The sequence below is a fragment of the Medicago sativa genome, chromosome 8 (genome assembly GCF_051527215.1).
Source record: "Medicago sativa cultivar Bolivia chromosome 8, Bolivia_mono, whole genome shotgun sequence".
Classification (NCBI taxonomy): Eukaryota; Viridiplantae; Streptophyta; class Magnoliopsida; order Fabales; family Fabaceae; genus Medicago; species Medicago sativa.
This window is the reverse complement of record NC_140756.1, coordinates 34,278,554-34,295,000: the sequence shown is the minus strand read 5'-3', so window position 1 is coordinate 34,295,000 and position 16,447 is coordinate 34,278,554. Positions and strand designations below refer to the sequence as shown.

The 16,447-nt window shown below is 35.8% G+C and overlaps 1 protein-coding gene and 1 pseudogene across 1 annotated transcript; both read left to right on the top strand.

Annotated features, from left to right (window-relative positions):
* Positions 1-1,391, top strand: part of LOC146898680 (uncharacterized) — a 1,640-nt pseudogene extending 249 nt beyond the window's left edge.
* Positions 1,392-14,053: 12,662 nt separating this feature from the next.
* LOC146898679 (uncharacterized) lies at positions 14,054-15,449 on the top strand. Its single transcript, XM_085736598.1, has 3 exons — positions 14,054-14,152; positions 14,360-14,540; positions 15,388-15,449. Exons 1-3 carry the CDS (start codon positions 14,054-14,056, stop codon positions 15,447-15,449), a joined length of 342 nt encoding a protein of 113 aa, XP_085592724.1.
* Positions 15,450-16,447: the final 998 nt, after the last annotated feature.

Here is a 16,447-nt window from a genome sequence, read left to right as displayed (position 1 = left end):
AGGGTTTTGCTTGTTTCATTGGTGTCACAGTTCGTCGGTTAGTTTCAATTAGCTTGGACAATTGGAGTGCAAAATGAAATAAAGCCCGTGGATGTTTATAAAGAAAACATTTAGGATGAAATTCAAGTAAAACACTAACTCATTCTAGTTGTAAAATTTTATTTAAGTAAATCTATTTGCGGGGATGTTCAAATAAAAGTTTAGAACTAAACTGAACCTTGAACTGAACTAATCTCCCTTTTAAGAAATTGAACTATCAAAGTTAATCTATTTCTATTTTTGTTATAATTGGCTATGATATACATTGTCTTGCAGAAAGCTTTTGTAATTGGCGACAAACATCGTGAATTTGTATTAAGAGAAGCTGAAAAGTTGCATCGGGCATTCAGAACCAAAATTGCCAAGCATTTTCTCAAAGATAGTAATGGTAATTTTAATAAACAATGTCCGACAAAATATTCTTACTATATAAAACAAGATCATTTGGATAACTTTATAGCTCAACGTATATTTTCAGGTAATATTGTTATTACTTAGTTACGGATCCTTAATGTCTTACATGCTAATAGTTTTACCTCATCATATTATAATTTAAAATTCTAGTGTTAGTGATACTACTGGGGGGATACCCTTTTATTAGCCAAATAACTTTTTAATTACTGCATAAACTTAATAATGAAAATCGAGAAAGAGCGTCGTCCTTAACATCCACATAGAAAATCACAATTGGGTTGTGCTCATCTTGAAGAGGATATTGTAAGTGTATGTATAAATGTATTCTACATGATGGTAAAAATGTTTTGTAGTTGCTACGTTAATTTGTCAAAATGTATATATAGATAGAAGAGTCCGGAAATGATCCGGTAACCCGTTGTCAAGTGTGAAAGGCTGCCCGTGTCAATAAGGATCGAGTGATTGATAATGACAATGTTCAAGGAGTTGTGGATAAATGTTTAAGTCAAATATTAATATTTTGCATACATGTCATATTCTCTTGTTAATTAGGATGATGGTTAACAAGTTTTTTCTACTTATTGATATCAGGAGAAGTTAACACAATCTTTAACAGAAGAACATAGAGAAGACCTTGGTCATACAAATATATTATTTACAGCTCTAAATCATCCCCCAAACTACTATGGTCGTGTTAGGAGTTATGGTTTTGGGGTATGTTCTAGAGACATATTTCCACGTCAAATTCACTCCACACAAATGGACCTTGAAAAAATTTATGTCATTTGCAATACATTGAAGAATAATATAGTTGAGGTGTCGGAGAGAGAGAGAAGCTAGAGAGAGATAAGTTAGAGAGACAACAAAGCAATGAAATAATAGAGACACATCAGCCTGAAAGAGTGACAGAGAGGCAACATACTCAAAAAGTGTCTTAGAGGCAACAAACTGAAAAAGTGGCTCAGAGGAAACAACTTGAAGAAGTAGTAGAGAGACAACAACCAAAAGAAATGGTAGAGAGGCAACAAAAAGATAAATTACTTATTATCTACATGCTTGATTGCTAGGCAATATATACTTGTTTTATTATTTTATCACTAATCTTCATTAATGTAACTATGTAGATTCCTAATCAATTTCAAACCAAGATAAGAATATCTAGCGAAGTGCTGAATCAATTTCATCACCCAACAAAAGCAACAAAAATTTCAAAATTCAAGAGTCCCCTAAAGTTGGTGGTTCAATTGTGGTCTTGCAAATTTATTGTTCCTTAAAATGTATACAAAAAAGATGATGAGGGCTAGGTCCTCATTTCATATAAATACGGAGGAGAATATATTTGATGAAAGAGTTTTAGAGTGTCCACATGTAGATAATGTAAAAGGTTTTATTGATCATAACTGGTTAAATGCCTCTATTATCACTGTATTTGCCAGGTACCTCTATTATTACCAATGTTTTATAATCCGACCAATAAACTAATATTAATGCTATTTATATTGTGAGGTAATATTAATATCTTTAATATAATTGTTTTTCATTTCAAGGTACTTGTTTGACAAGTTCATTAGTCCAAATGGATTAATTACTAAGTTCTCCTTCATATGCCCACATGTATCACGAGACGATAATTAAGGAAAATTGCTATAGACAAAATACTCTTCAAAGATAGGATGATTCTTGCACCTTGCAATATAGCGTGAGATTTTATTCAAAATTGGGTAAATTACATTGACCTCCCCTGAGGTCTGTTTAAATGACACATACACCCCCTCTCGTTTCTTACTTAGCACTAACCTCCCTTGGTGTTAAACATCATTTAACTTCTATCAAATTATATTAAGGAAAAAAACAAAAGTACTCATGTTAATGTTGTCTTTTCATCTCCTCCAAGCCCAAAATTTTCATTCCTCCATGGAAGCAACACAGAAGACATGAAGCTCATGTATGTCTCTTTGATTCTTGTCCATTCCATTCTCATACATCATGCTTTTGTGGATATATATTGTCATGTTTGTTTTGCTGGCATCGAAATCTATGATCATAAAAATATCAATTTCCATGGTACAATTTATCCACAAATTTGACTATGTAATGACCTCCTTGTTATGATATTTGTAGACAATTTTTTTGGATTAATACAGTTTGATTGATCACATTACATATGCAATGAGTGTAATTGAAATGTTATTTTGTATTGGAAATTGAATGTAGTTTTTTTTGTTTTGAAATTTTGAATTTGAAAAGAATATGGCTGCATTAAGGTTACAAACCAATCATCATAATAATTTTGTACGCAACTTTTTTTTTTTTTATTTTAAAAAGTGGCATTTTAATAGCCTTTGTAAAGGAAACACTATCAAATATACACATCTTATGATAGCACTTTTAACGAAAAAGCTATTAAACACAATATGAATCTTATTCAATAGACCTCTTTGATAGCGTTATAATGATACTACAATAGCGCTTTCAAGAAACGCTATTAAAAACGAGGCTGCTAATATCATTTTAAAAATGCTATTAAAGAGCATGCACTTATAATAGTCACATTTAATAGCACTTTTAAGTGCTATTAAAGGTGTCCTTAAAAAAAATGCTATTAAAGGTGAAAAATAGTGCTATTACACATCTTTTTTGGTTAAACTCTTCAAATTTATGCCTATTATTTTACTGATATTGCTATTGCCCACCCTCAGTTTTCCGTTTTGCAGGCCCAAAACATGGCAAAACTGACGTGCACAAACAATGATACGGACTATTGACTAGTTAGTTTGATAGATTTGTATAGCAAGTAAACCACTAAAATGAACCAATTCATATCTAAGTGTATTGCAAGTAAATTATATATTGTATACTACTCCAAAATAAAATATTCCTTCTCTAATTATTGGTCTATCTGGCCAATATGGATGCGCGCTAGGAGAGGGGGGGGGGGGGGGGGGGGTGAATGGCGCTTTAAAAGTAATACGGAGTTTTGGCGAAAGCGTTTTGAAAGATTTTTACTTACTGGAAATATGCTTTGAACAATCACAAACTATGACAAATTGTTAAGACTATGCACTAATAAGATTTACAAGAGAATTGAGAAATTCACAAGCTAAATCATATTTCAATCAATTATTAATAATACTTGAACAATTTGCAGAACAAGACAATTTCAAAACCAAACCTATAAGAAAATATATCAAGCTAAAAACTAAAAACACAATTTATATGCAATTGATGAATTGGTTTGGAATTGAAACTAATTGATCCAAGTGAAATAGTGAAAAGCTAATTCAAGGAATTAGGGCAATTTTAACCGAAGATAACTTAGATCAAAATCAACTTATATTCTAACCATTAATCAATTTAAGCATATTCAATTATCAAAATTAAAGAGGATAAGAAAAAGAGAATGACACCGAGATTTTTATAGTAGTTCGCCCTTTCGGCCTCACTTCGGGCTACATCTATTCTTCTTGGTGAAAAACGCCTCGACCAAGGACTTCCACTAATAGTAACAATGTTAACTTACAAATGTGATTACAAGAGTTCCTTGAAACTATCATAGTTCTTCAACCCCTATGTAACCACTCCCGTAAACTTCTAATACCCTTTGAATTTGGTGCTTCTTGATGTCTTCGAGTCCTCAATCACCCGTGCAACCCTTCAAGCTCTTCACACAAGCTCTTCGATGCTACGTCTGGAAAATGGATCCCCTTGAACACAAGAACAATTAGAAAGAACCCCTAAGACCTTTGGAGGTGGAATGAGATTATTCACTTCACTTTAGAACCTTGATTAAGCCCAATGAATTTCCTTGAAAGAACCAACTTACAATCCCTATTAGCACCCTAGCAAATCGTATGACTCAAAGAACAAAGTGATTCTAAGAAAAAGTGTTTGATCTTGAAGAATGTATGAACAATGAGTTTTTGAGACCTAGATATAATAGATGCAAATGATTCAAAAATATGGGTAATATGAGGAAGAGTGTATAGATTTGGGTGACAAGTGTAAAAATTCGGCAAAAAACAACATAATGAATCAATTCACTAAATGTGTGAATCGATTCAGACAACAAGAGGACAAGCTAGATGGAAAATGATGATTGATACTATTCAGACATAATTTGAATGATTCAAAGTTCCCAAGATGAAGATTGAAACGATTCAGATTATATTGAATCGATTCAATATAAGTCAGAAAGTTTTAATGATACGATTCAGACAAATTTGACTCGATTCAAAAGGGAATCGATTCAAAATATCATGAAACAATTCACCCCAAGTCAAAGACTTTGGATGATACAATTCTGGCAAAAATGAATCAATTCAAATCCTCAAAAAACAATTTTGACCGCAATGATGAAGTTACTTGAGTCATAAGGTATCAGGATCAACAAGGAATCACACGGTGCCAAGAGAGACAATTTGTTAGGGTGCTTTAACATAATCTAAAGCTAAACTAACAAGAGAAAGCAACATACTAAGAAAACTAGTCCACATTAAAACATAATCATAATACCCTAGGATTAACATCATCAAGATAACCTTTCAACAAGGCAAGACAAGCTTCACTAATTTCTCATCCTTTTCTTTGGCCAATTCTTTTTCTTTTCTCTATAAAGACTATGATTATGATTAATTGTATATAATTTAAATTAAATGAAATTATTCTTTTAAATTCCTATTGATAAATACTTGCGATTATAATTTATCAAAAATAATAAGCCATAAAAGTTAATGCGATTATTTGGGTAAAAGTAAGAAAAGTGTAAATTTATGAGTTTTAATTGTAAATTAAGAAATACTTGATCAAAATTTGGTTTCCCATACATAAATGTATATATGTTTATAATTTGATCAATAAATTTTTATTTATACAAATCATTAAAGATCTTGATATTACTCAAATAATATCTAGAAACTTACATATAAATGAAAGACAAACAAACAAAAGTTGCATTGTTAACCCTTTTACAATGGTAAAATGTATAATAGTTGATGAAATTAAAAAAAATTGCATACCTGACTCTAGGTCTTGGATATACGCCACTGAGTTTGAAAACAATTTTGGTTGATTTCCAATGTCTTTTGACTACAGCACCGCCGTAAATTTGATGTCTAACTTTGTATGAATATATACAGTGACAAATATATCTCACTTGAATATCTCTTAGCATATTATCAATTAATTTGTTAGATAAAAAATTGTTATCAATGTTAAAAGTTTACATTACTTATTAAAAGTTGAACATGTTTGTTTACAACCTTAAATATATCCTACTGTGTGGCATTATATTTTATGTTTCTGCAACTACAAGCAAAGGCGGAGCTTGGTATGGGCTAAGGTGAGCCACGACCCACCCACCCGAAAACAAAACAATTTTTTTCCGGCTAAATTACATTTTTGGTCCTCTAACTATTTAATTGGTATCGGATTGGTCATCTAACTAAAAATTGATTTATTTCAGTCATCTAAGTTTTTCACCGTTACTACATTTAGTCCTTTCTGTTAGTTTTATTCAAATAAACGTTAGGGTTTGTGTTATGTGGGTCCTCTAACTTTATTTATTAGTATCATTTTGGTCATATACCTTATTAAGGTATTATGATTAAATAGTGACTAATATTATTAGTAACTGTTATGGTTCATATGTATGTGTGAAACAGGAAGTCTGATACCCACATAACACAAACCCTAACGTTTATTTGAATAAAACTAACAGAAAAGACTAAATGTAGTAACGGTGAGAAACTTAGAGGACCGAAATAAATCAATTTTTAGTTAGAGGACGAATCTGATACCAATTAAATAGTTAGAGGACCAAAAAGGTAATTAAGCCATTTTTTTCTATGAAGAAACTACTAAAACACCCCTTGTATTAAAGATAAATCCAAAATGGTCCACCCTCTCCACTACTTAAGCACGACCCTTCATTCCCTCAGGCTCTTCTAACGCAGAGTTTCACGCAATTTCCAACTCCAACTTCCCTCATCAACTCTTTTACTGTCGTTTCCCATTCCGCTTCCAATTAACCCAATCGGCGTTGTTATAGCCGAGGTGAAAGCCCTCATCGCGGCTCTCTCACTCTCACACTCACTATGTCAGTTTTTTCACTTTGAATTTGAAAGTTAATTTATTGTATCTTGTTGATTTTTGAATTGCTAGGTGTTTTGTTGTTTTATGTATATGTCTTTGTTGATTTACTTTTTCGCCGTCATCATCGTTGCTTCGAAATCCTTCATTAATCTTTGTAATTCGATTAATCTATTCCCGCTTGCCTTAATTGTAAACTGCAAACTATTTTTTTACATTTGGTAACCAAACAAAATGAGAACATAATTAAGAATACAACGGAAGATAAATGTTCTAACTCTTGATGTTTTCTCCTTTCTCTTTTGTTTTCCACTTATTTGAATAGGATGGAGTGTTATAAGAAAGTAAAAGAAAAGTGGCCAAATAATTTGGTATCTATAAAGTCTAAAAAATGACCTTTCATACATATGTTTTAATTAATTATATTAAGGATAAAGTATGTTTTTGAATTATTAGGTCTATATGAGTTAACTATATTGCATTTCTTCTTAAAGACAACTAAAATAAAACTATAAAAGGTTCACACAGAAAAAAAAAACTTTAATTTTGGCCACCAAACTAATTACGTGCTATAAAATGTACATATTGTGATTACCTACCGTTTAATAGTTCTCATTTCTCGAGACATAATGACGATTCGAAATACGTAAAGAAATTTATAAAATTTTGAAGGTATGTAATTTAATTTTTTTATCAACTTTGTGCTTAAACTTATTACGACGTAAATTTTGTACTTTATCGTTTATTTTAGCGGTCCACCCCAAACTTTTTTTTCTGGCCCCGCCATTGACTACAAGTCTACTATGCATATTTGATTGCCTAACTAGGATGTACATATCCAGTAAAAAAACTAAGATGTGGCATAAGTAGGGGTGAGAATAGGTCAGACCGGGCTTTAAAAGACCTGAGCCTGGCCAACGAAAAAATTTACAATCCTGAGCCTAGCCTATGACCTATCATATAGGTCGTTTTTCTTTGTCTGGCCTATTTAAAATCCTGGACTGGCATGAAAGCCTACTTCCAGGCCTACTTTACATTAAGGTCATCAAATAGTTCATTTGACCTACTAAATAGGCTAAACAGGCCTTAAAGCCTACTTAAACTCCTATTTAACTGCAAGCAAATTTTAACACATTAAAACCTACTTATAAGCCTATAACAACAAATTGTCTATTACGAGATTGATAGATAGAGAAAATGATGTTTCTATTTTTAATGTATGCAATTATTTTAATATAAAAAAACACTTTTTAATAGATAAGTATTAATAGGCCGGCTTTATCATACTTAACAATAGAAAGCACTACGCGAGCGATCGTAAATCGTAGTTCTTTTTTTGTTTGTCGTATAACCCTAGCCGCTCCAAGAATCTTTCTTTTTCCCCCCCTCTTCCAATCGTTTTTTTCATCCCAGTTTTCCTTCATCCCTTTTGCGATGTAGTTGATTGTTAGCTTTACATATGTTGATGTTTATCCTTGGATCCCCTTGGCTTCTCTCTGTTTTTAGATCATCACCCTTAACCGACTCATCACCCTTTACCTATTACCGCTTCCACCTTCATACCTTCTTCTCTTTCACCCAGTTTTTTCCTCTTGAATCTTGAACTTTTTCTTTATCTTTTTCCACCCTTTTGCTTTTCCTTCACCTTTTTTTCTCCTTTTTTCTTCTTTGTGTCCTTGTGTAACGCCCACTTTTTCATAATTAATATTTAAGTGATTTATGGCTTTTTATTAAAATATTATGTGAATTATTATATATATTTATAATGGTAGAAGATATGTTAATAATATAAGTATTTTCTTAAGTGGGGGAGAAATATTGTTATTAGTAGAAATAATTAGTTATTAGGGGAAAGAGTTAGTTGTGGTGAGAAGAGCAATTAGGGAAAGAATAAAAGTCTGTAATTGGGAGAGAAAATTAGAACGCGTACAACTGAGAAAAGAGGAGAGAAAGAAGAGAAGTCAGAGAGAACCCTAAAGAACGAAGAACGCGGCTGATGGATTTTAGAAACATAATCTAAGGTAAGGGTGAGACTAACTCTCATTATTAACAAGTTTTGATTCATAGAAGTGGTCAATTGTTGTAGGTTTAAGGGATTGAGATTAGGTCAAAAATCATTAAATTTGGAAGATTTAAGTGAATTGTTGTGTAATTTGATGTAGAATGATGTTAATCAATCATAGAAAACGTTTAGATGTTGATTCCTAACGAATTTCGGGCCTGGGTAGTGAAATTGGATGACTGAGATGAGAGAAACAGAGCTGCGACAGAACCCTGTTCTGTCATCGCTCGCCGTTGCGAGCGATTCAGCTCGCCGTTGCGAGTAAACCCCAACTCGCCAATGCGAGTAACCTTGCTCGCCGTTGCGAGTTTCCCCGTTCAGCTCGCCGTTGCTAGTAGAATAGCTTGCCGTTGCGAGCTAGTGCTGCACAGACCTGCTGTTGTGCGAAATTGTGTCTTTTCGCCCGTTTCTTTGATGAATTAGTTTCTGATGTTTATAATAATGATGATACTGCTAATTATGATGTTCCAGTGATGCAGTTTTGATGTAATGAGTTTTTGTGAATTATTTGTTAATTAATTTAACATTAAAAATGAAGATTTTTGCATTTAGAGTCGAGTTGTTGCATAGTCGGCGATGGGGGCTTAATGCCTGACAGGTTCTTATGACCTTAGTGATGGGGGCTTAATGCCCGACGGTCCAAATATGACCTTAGCAATGGGGGCTTAATGCCCTGGTGGTACCACATGCATGTTGAAGTTGTCTAAGTTGTTGCTGATGTTGTTGTTGCATTGTAGAGTCATCATAACTTAAAATAAATGATGAATGCTGCGATGATGTTGCGGCCTTGATACTGTTGTTGCTGTCCCAATAATTATAATGATGTAAATGAAGTGAATTAAGATGAATATGCTACCTTTGAATAACTATGAAGTTGTTGATTACTTAACCTTGTTAAATGATGATTAAATGATGATATTAATGTTAGATATATGTTGTTGGTTATCTTTTATGAATTATTATTTGTTTTTAATGATTGTGAAACCTCACCCCTTCTGCTTGAAAATGTTGCCCTTCGTATGGGTAACTTGCAGGTAACCAGGACTAGCTGTGTTCGTGAGTAGACTCCTCACATCGTGTTTAGGATGCTCTGATACGTAACGGGATGGGGGTTGTCTGATGCTTGTTTTTCCTTGTTACGCATTTTATTTAATAAAAGTTGAACAATTTTTGAAGACTATTTGAGATGTTAAGTTGTGGCCTTTTAATGCCAAAGATTTTATGTGACGTTGCAAACTAAATTTCCGCTGCTTTTGATTATTGAATTTTATAAAGACAGGTTACTTAAATAATAGTATTTCCTATTATTATATTTGTGGAAATGATGTATTGATGTATGTGATGCTCCGTTATGTTGTAACTCTGATAATTTTTATGAAATTTTTAAGTTGGGAAAACGGGGTGTTACAATTGGTATCAGAGCAGGTCGGTCCGTCCGGCCAAGTAGTGAGTCAAGTTGTGTCATTTTAGCAATTGGAATACCATTATTATGTTATTCTAAACATTGTGTGTTGTGAAGTCAAAGAGAGTAGACCTAGAGGCTGCAAACCTTATCTGTTACAAGAGGACTAGAATGGCTGGAAGAAATGATGCTGCGATTGCTGCTGCTTTGGAAGCTGTAGCCCAAGCTGTGGGACAACATCCAAATGCTGGTGCTGGTGTGAACGCTGATGTGAGAATGTTGGAGACCTTTCTGAGGAATCATCCTCCTACCTTCAAAGGAAGGTACGACCCTGATGGAGCACAGACGTGGCTCAAAGAGGTTGAAAGAATTTTCAGAGTTATGCAATGTACTGATGATCAGAAGGTGCGTTTTGGTACGCACATGCTGGCCGAGGAAGCTGATGACTGGTGGGTGAGCGTTCAACCTATCCTAGAACAGAATGAAGCGGTTATTACTTGGGCTGTGTTTAGAGAAGAGTTCCTAAACAGATATTTTCCTGAAGATGTTCGCGGAAGGAAAGAGATCGAGTTCCTAGAGCTGAAGCAAGGAAACATGTCGGTGACAGAGTATGCAGCGAAGTTTGTGGAGCTGGCTCAGTTCTATCCACACTATACCGGAGACAATGCTGAGTTTTCTAAATGTATCAAGTTTGAGAATGGCTTGCGTCCTGATATTAAGCGAGCCATTGGTTACCAACAGATCCGTGACTTTTCTGCGTTGGTAAGCAGGTGCAGAATCTATGAAGATGATTCAAAGGCTCATTATAAGATTATGAATGAGAGGAAGCGCAAGCAGCAACAGAATTGTGGGAAGCCTTATAGTACTCCAGCTGATAAGGGCAAGCAAAGAGTGAATGATGAGAGAAGACCTAAGAAGAATGAGACTCCTGCTGGGATTGTTTGTTATAAATGTGGAGAAAAAGGTCACAAGAGTAATGCTTGTGGTGCTACTGAGGTGAGAGGATGCTACCGTTGTGGTGTCAAAGGGCATACAGTTGCAGAAAGCAAGCACGATGACACTATTTGTTTCAATTGCGGTGGGAAAGGACATATTTCTGCTCAGTGTACTGAACCAAAGAAGGCCACGGCCAGGGGTAAGGTTTTTGCTTTGACTGGCACTCAGACTGAGAATGAGGATCGTTTGATCAGAGGTACTTGCTATATCAATGACACTCCTTTAGTTGCTATTATTAATACTGGTGCTACACATTGTTTTGTTGCTTTTGATTGTGTTTCTAAGTTGGGCCTTGCTATGTCTGATATGAATGGAGAAATGGTTGTCGAAACTCTGGCTAAGGGTTCGGTGACCACTTCTCTCGTCTGTTTATGTTGTCCTCTGTCTATGTTTGATCGTGATTTTGAGATTGATTTAGTATGTCTACCTTTGAGTGGAATGGATGTGATTCTTGGTATGAACTGGTTAGAGTACAACCATGTTCTCATTAATTGTTTTAGTAAGTCGGTGCGTTTCTCTGCTGCTGAAGAGGAAAGTGGAGCGGAGTTTTTGTCTACTAAGTAGCTGAAGCAGCTAGAACGCGTTGGAATCCTAATGTTTTCTTTGATGGCATCCTTATCTTTGGAGAATCAAGCAGTGATCGATAAGTTACAAGTAGTGTGCGATTTCCCTGAAGTTTTTCCTGATGAAATTCCTGATGTGCCACCGGAAAGAGAAGTTGAATTTTCTATTGATCTTGTTCCGGGAACGAAGCCTGTGTCTATGACACCTTATCGTATGTCAGCTTCTGAGTTGGCTGAGTTGAAGAAACAGTTAGAAGATCTACTTGACAAGAAGTTTATTAGACCAAGTGTTTCACTTTGGGGAGCTCCAGTGTTGCTGGTTAAGAAGAAAGATGGCAGTATGAGGTTGTGTATCGACTATCGACAGTTGAACAAAGTAACTATAAAGAATAGGTATCCACTTCCAAGAATTGATGACTTGATGGATCAGTTAGTGGGTGCACGTGTGTTCAGCAAGATTGACTTGAGGTCGGGTTATCACCAGATTAAAGTAAGAGATGAAGATATGCAGAAGACGGCTTTTAGGACGCGATATGGACATTATGAATATAAGGTGATGCCTTTTGGTGTTAGTAATGCACCTGGTGTATTTATGGAGTATATGAATCGCGTTTTTCATGCATTTTTGGATCGCTTCGTGGTTGTGTTCATTGATGATATTCTGATTTATTCTAAGACGGAGGAAGAACATGCTGAACATTTGAAGATTGTCTTGCAAGTGCTGAAAGAAAAGAAGTTGTATGCTAAATGGTCTAAGTGCGAGTTCTGGTTGAAGGAAGTAAGTTTTCTTGGCCATGTTGTTTCTGGTAGTGGTATTGCAGTTGATCCATCTAAAGTTGAAGCGGTATCACAATGGGAGACTCCGAAGTTAGTTACAGAGATTAGAAGCTTTTTGGGTTTAGCGGGTTACTACCGAAGATTTATTGAAGGATTTTCTAAGTTAGCACTTCTGTTAACGCAGTTGACGTGTAAAGGTAAAACCTTTGTGTGGGATATTCATTGCGAGAACAGTTTTAATGAGTTGAAGAAGCGTTTGACGACGGCTCCGATTTTGATCTTGCCGAAACCTGATGAACCTTTTGTAGTGTATTGTGATGCGTCCAAGTTGGGCTTAGGAGGTGTACTTATGCAAGATGGTAAGGTGGTTGCATATGCATCAAGACAGTTGAGAACTCATGAACGAAACTACCCTACTCATGATCTTGAATTAGCTGCAGTTGTATTTGCACTTAAATTTTGGAGACATTACTTGTATGGTTCGAGATTTGAGGTGTTTAGTGATCACAAGAGCTTGAAGTATTTGTTTGATCAGAAGGAATTGAATATGAGACAGCGAAGGTGGCTCGAATTATTGAAGGATTATGACTTTAGTTTGAATTATCATCCGGGTAAAGCTAATGTTGTCGCAGATGCCTTAAGTAGGAAGACTTTACACTTGTCGGCAATGATGGTTAAGGAGATGGAGTTGCTTGAACAGTTCAGAGACTTGAGTTTGGTTTGCGAAATGTCGCCAAGGAGTGTGAAATTGGGGATGTTGAAGATCAACAATGAATTTCTGGATAGTATCAGAGAGGCGCAGAAGGTAGATGTGAAGTTGGTGGATTTAATGGTTGCAAGCGATCCTGCTGCAGACAGTGACTTTAAGGTTGATGGCCATGGAGTGTTGAGGTTTCGAGGAAGAATTTGTATTCCGGATAATGATGAGATGAAAAAGATGATCCTTGAAGAAGGCCATAGAAGCAGTTTGAGTATTCATCCAGGAGCTGCTAAAATGTATCAAGATTTGAAGAAAATGTTTTGGTGGTCAGGTTGCGCGACGTGGCACAATTTGTGTATGCATGTTTGACTTGTCAGAAGTCGAAAGTTGAGCATCAGAAACCTGCCGGGTTATTGACACCGCTAGAGATTCCGGAATGGAAATGGGATAGTATATCCATGGATTTTGTGACGAGTTTGCCGAATACCAACAAAGAGAATGATGCAATTTGGGTGATCGTAGATAGATTGACGAAGTCGGCTCATTTAATTCCGATTAATATTACTTTTCCTGTGTCCCAGTTAGCAGAGATTTATGTTAGAGATGTTGTGAAGCTACATGGTGTCCCATCGAGTATTGTGTCGGATAGAGATCCGAGGTTTACATCGAGGTTCTGGAAGAGTTTGCATGAGGCCTTGGGCACTAATTTGAAGTTAAGTTCAGCGTACCACCCGCAGACGGATGGACAATCGGAAATGACAATTCAGCCGCTGGAGGATTTATTGAGAGTTTGTGTGCTTGAGCAAGGTGGAACTTGGGATAGTTATCTACCTCTGATAGATTTCACGTACAACAACAGTTACCATGCTAGTATTGGAATGGCACCCTTCGAAGCATTGTATGGTCGGAGATGAAGAACTCCGTTGTGTTGGTTTGAATCCGGTGAGAGTGTGGTATTGGGACCAGAACTTGTCCAACAGACTACCGAGAAGGTGAAGTTAATTAGAGAAAAGATGAAAGAGTCACAGGATAGACAGAAAAGTTATCATGATAAGCGCAGGAAGGATCTTGAGTTTCAAGAAGGAGACCATGTGTTTTTGAGAGTCACTCTGGTGACGGGTGTTGGACGTGCATTGAAGTCATAAAAGTTGACTCCGAGGTTTATTGGTCCGTATCAGATTTCAGAAAGGGTCAGGACGGTTGCTTATAGGGTGGGTTTGCCACCACATCTTTCGAACTTGCATGATGTGTTTCATGTATCACAACTTCGGAAGTATGTGCCGGATCCATCCCATGTGATTCCAAGAGATGATGTGCAGGTAAGGGATAACCTTACAATCAAGACCCTACCGGTGAGAATAGAGGATCGAGAAGTGAAGAGGCTTAGAGGCAAGGAGATACCTCTTGTGAAGGTCGTTTGGGAAGGAGCAGCTGGTGAAAGTTTGACTTGGGAATTGGAGAGTAAGATGCGGGAATCTTACCCGGAGTTGTTTGAGCAAGGTACGTTTACGAGGACGTAAATATTCTAAGTGGGGGAGAGTTGTAACGCCCACTTTTTCATAATTAATATTTAAGTGATTTATGGCTTTTTATTAGAATATTATGTGAATTATTATATATATTTATAATGGTAGAAGATATGTTAATAATATAAGTATTTTCTTAAGTGGGGGAGAAATATTGTTATTAGTAGAAATAATTAGTTATTAGGGGAAAGAGTAAGTTGTGGTGAGAAGAGCAATTAGGGAAAGAATAAAAGTATGTAATTGGGAGAGAAAATTAGAACGCGTACAACTGAGAAAAGAGGAGAGAAAGAAGAGAAGTCAGAGAGAACCCTAAAGAACGAAGAACGCGGCTGATGGATTTTAGAAACATAATCTAAGGTAAGGGTGAGACTAACTCTCATTATTAACAAGTTTTGATTCATAGAAGTGGTCAATTGTTGTAGGTTTAAGGGATTGGGATTAGGTCAAAAATCATTAAATTTGGAAGATTTAAGTGAATTGTTGTGTAATTTGATGTAGAATGATGTTAATCAATCATAGAAAACGTTTAGATGTTGATTCGTAACGAATTTGGGGCCTGGGTAGTGAAATTGGATGACTGAGATGAGAGAAACAGAGCTGCGACAGAACCCTGTTCTGTCATCGCTCGCCGTTGCGAGCGATTCAGCTCGCCGTTGTGAGTAAACCCCAACTCGCCAATGCGAGTAACCTTGCTCGCCGTTGCGAGTTTCCCCGTTCAGCTCGCCGTTGCGAGTAGAATAGCTTGCCGTTGCGAGCTAGTGCTGTACAGACCTACTGTTGTGCGAAATTGTGTCTTTTCACCCGTTTCTTTGATGAATTAGTTTCTGATGTTTATAATAATGATGATACTGCTAATTATGATGTTCCAGTGATGCTGTTTTGACGTAATGAGTTTTTGTGAATTATTTGTTAATTAATTTAACATTAAAAATGAAGATTGTTGCATTTAGAGTCGAGTTGTTGCATAGTCGGCGATGGGGGCTTAATGCCTGACAGGTTCTTATGACCTTAGCGATGGGGGCTTAATGCCCGACGGTCCAAATATGACCTTAGCGATGGGGGCTTAATGCCCTGGTGGTACCACATGCATGTTGAAGTTGTCTAAGTTGTTGCTGATGTTGTTGTTGCATTGTAGAGTCATCATAACTTAAAATAAATGATGAATGCTGCGATGATGTTGCAGCCTTGATACTGTTGTTGCTGTCCCAATAATTATAATGATGTAAATGAAGTGAATTGAGATGAATATGCTACCTTTGAATAACTATGAAGTTGTTGATTACTTAACCTTGTTAAATGATGATTAAATGATGATATTAATGTTAGATATATGTTGTTGGTTATCTTTTATGAATTATTATTTGTTTTTAATGATTGTGAAACCTCACCCCTTCTGCTTGAAAATGTTGCCCTTCGTATGGGTAACTTGCAGGTAACCAGGACTAGCTGTGTTCGTGAGTAGACTCCTCACATCGTGTTTAGGATGCTCTGATACGTAACGGGATGGGGGTTGTCTGATGCTTGTTTTTCCTTGTTACGCATTTTATTTAATAAAAGTTGAACAATTTTTGAAGACTATTTGAGATGTTAAGTTGTGGCCTTTTAATGCCAAAGATTTTATGTGACGTTGCAAACTAAATTTCCGCTGCTTTTGATTATTGAATTTTATAAAGACAGGTTACTTAAATGATAGTATTTCCTATTATTATATTTGTGGAAATGATGTATTGATGTATGTGATGCTCCGTTATGTTGTAACTCTGATAATTTTTATGAAATTTTTAAGTTGGGAAAACGGGGTGTTACAATTGGTATCAGAGCAGGTCGGTCCGTCCGGCCAAGTAGTGAGTCAAGTTGTGTCATTTTAGCAATTGGAATACC

Bases quoted from the DNA above. Each gene is read 5' to 3' on its own strand.
- LOC146898679 (XM_085736598.1), top strand. From the start codon at position 14,054: ATGAAAGAGTCACAGGATAGACAGAAAAGTTATCATGATAAGCGCAGG. The intron at 14,153-14,359 runs GTGACGGGTGTT...GATGATGTGCAG, and splicing joins TGTTTTTGAGAGTCACTCTG to GTAAGGGATAACCTTACAAT. The intron at 14,541-15,387 runs GTACGTTTACGA...TTGATGAATTAG, and splicing joins CCCGGAGTTGTTTGAGCAAG to TTTCTGATGTTTATAATAAT.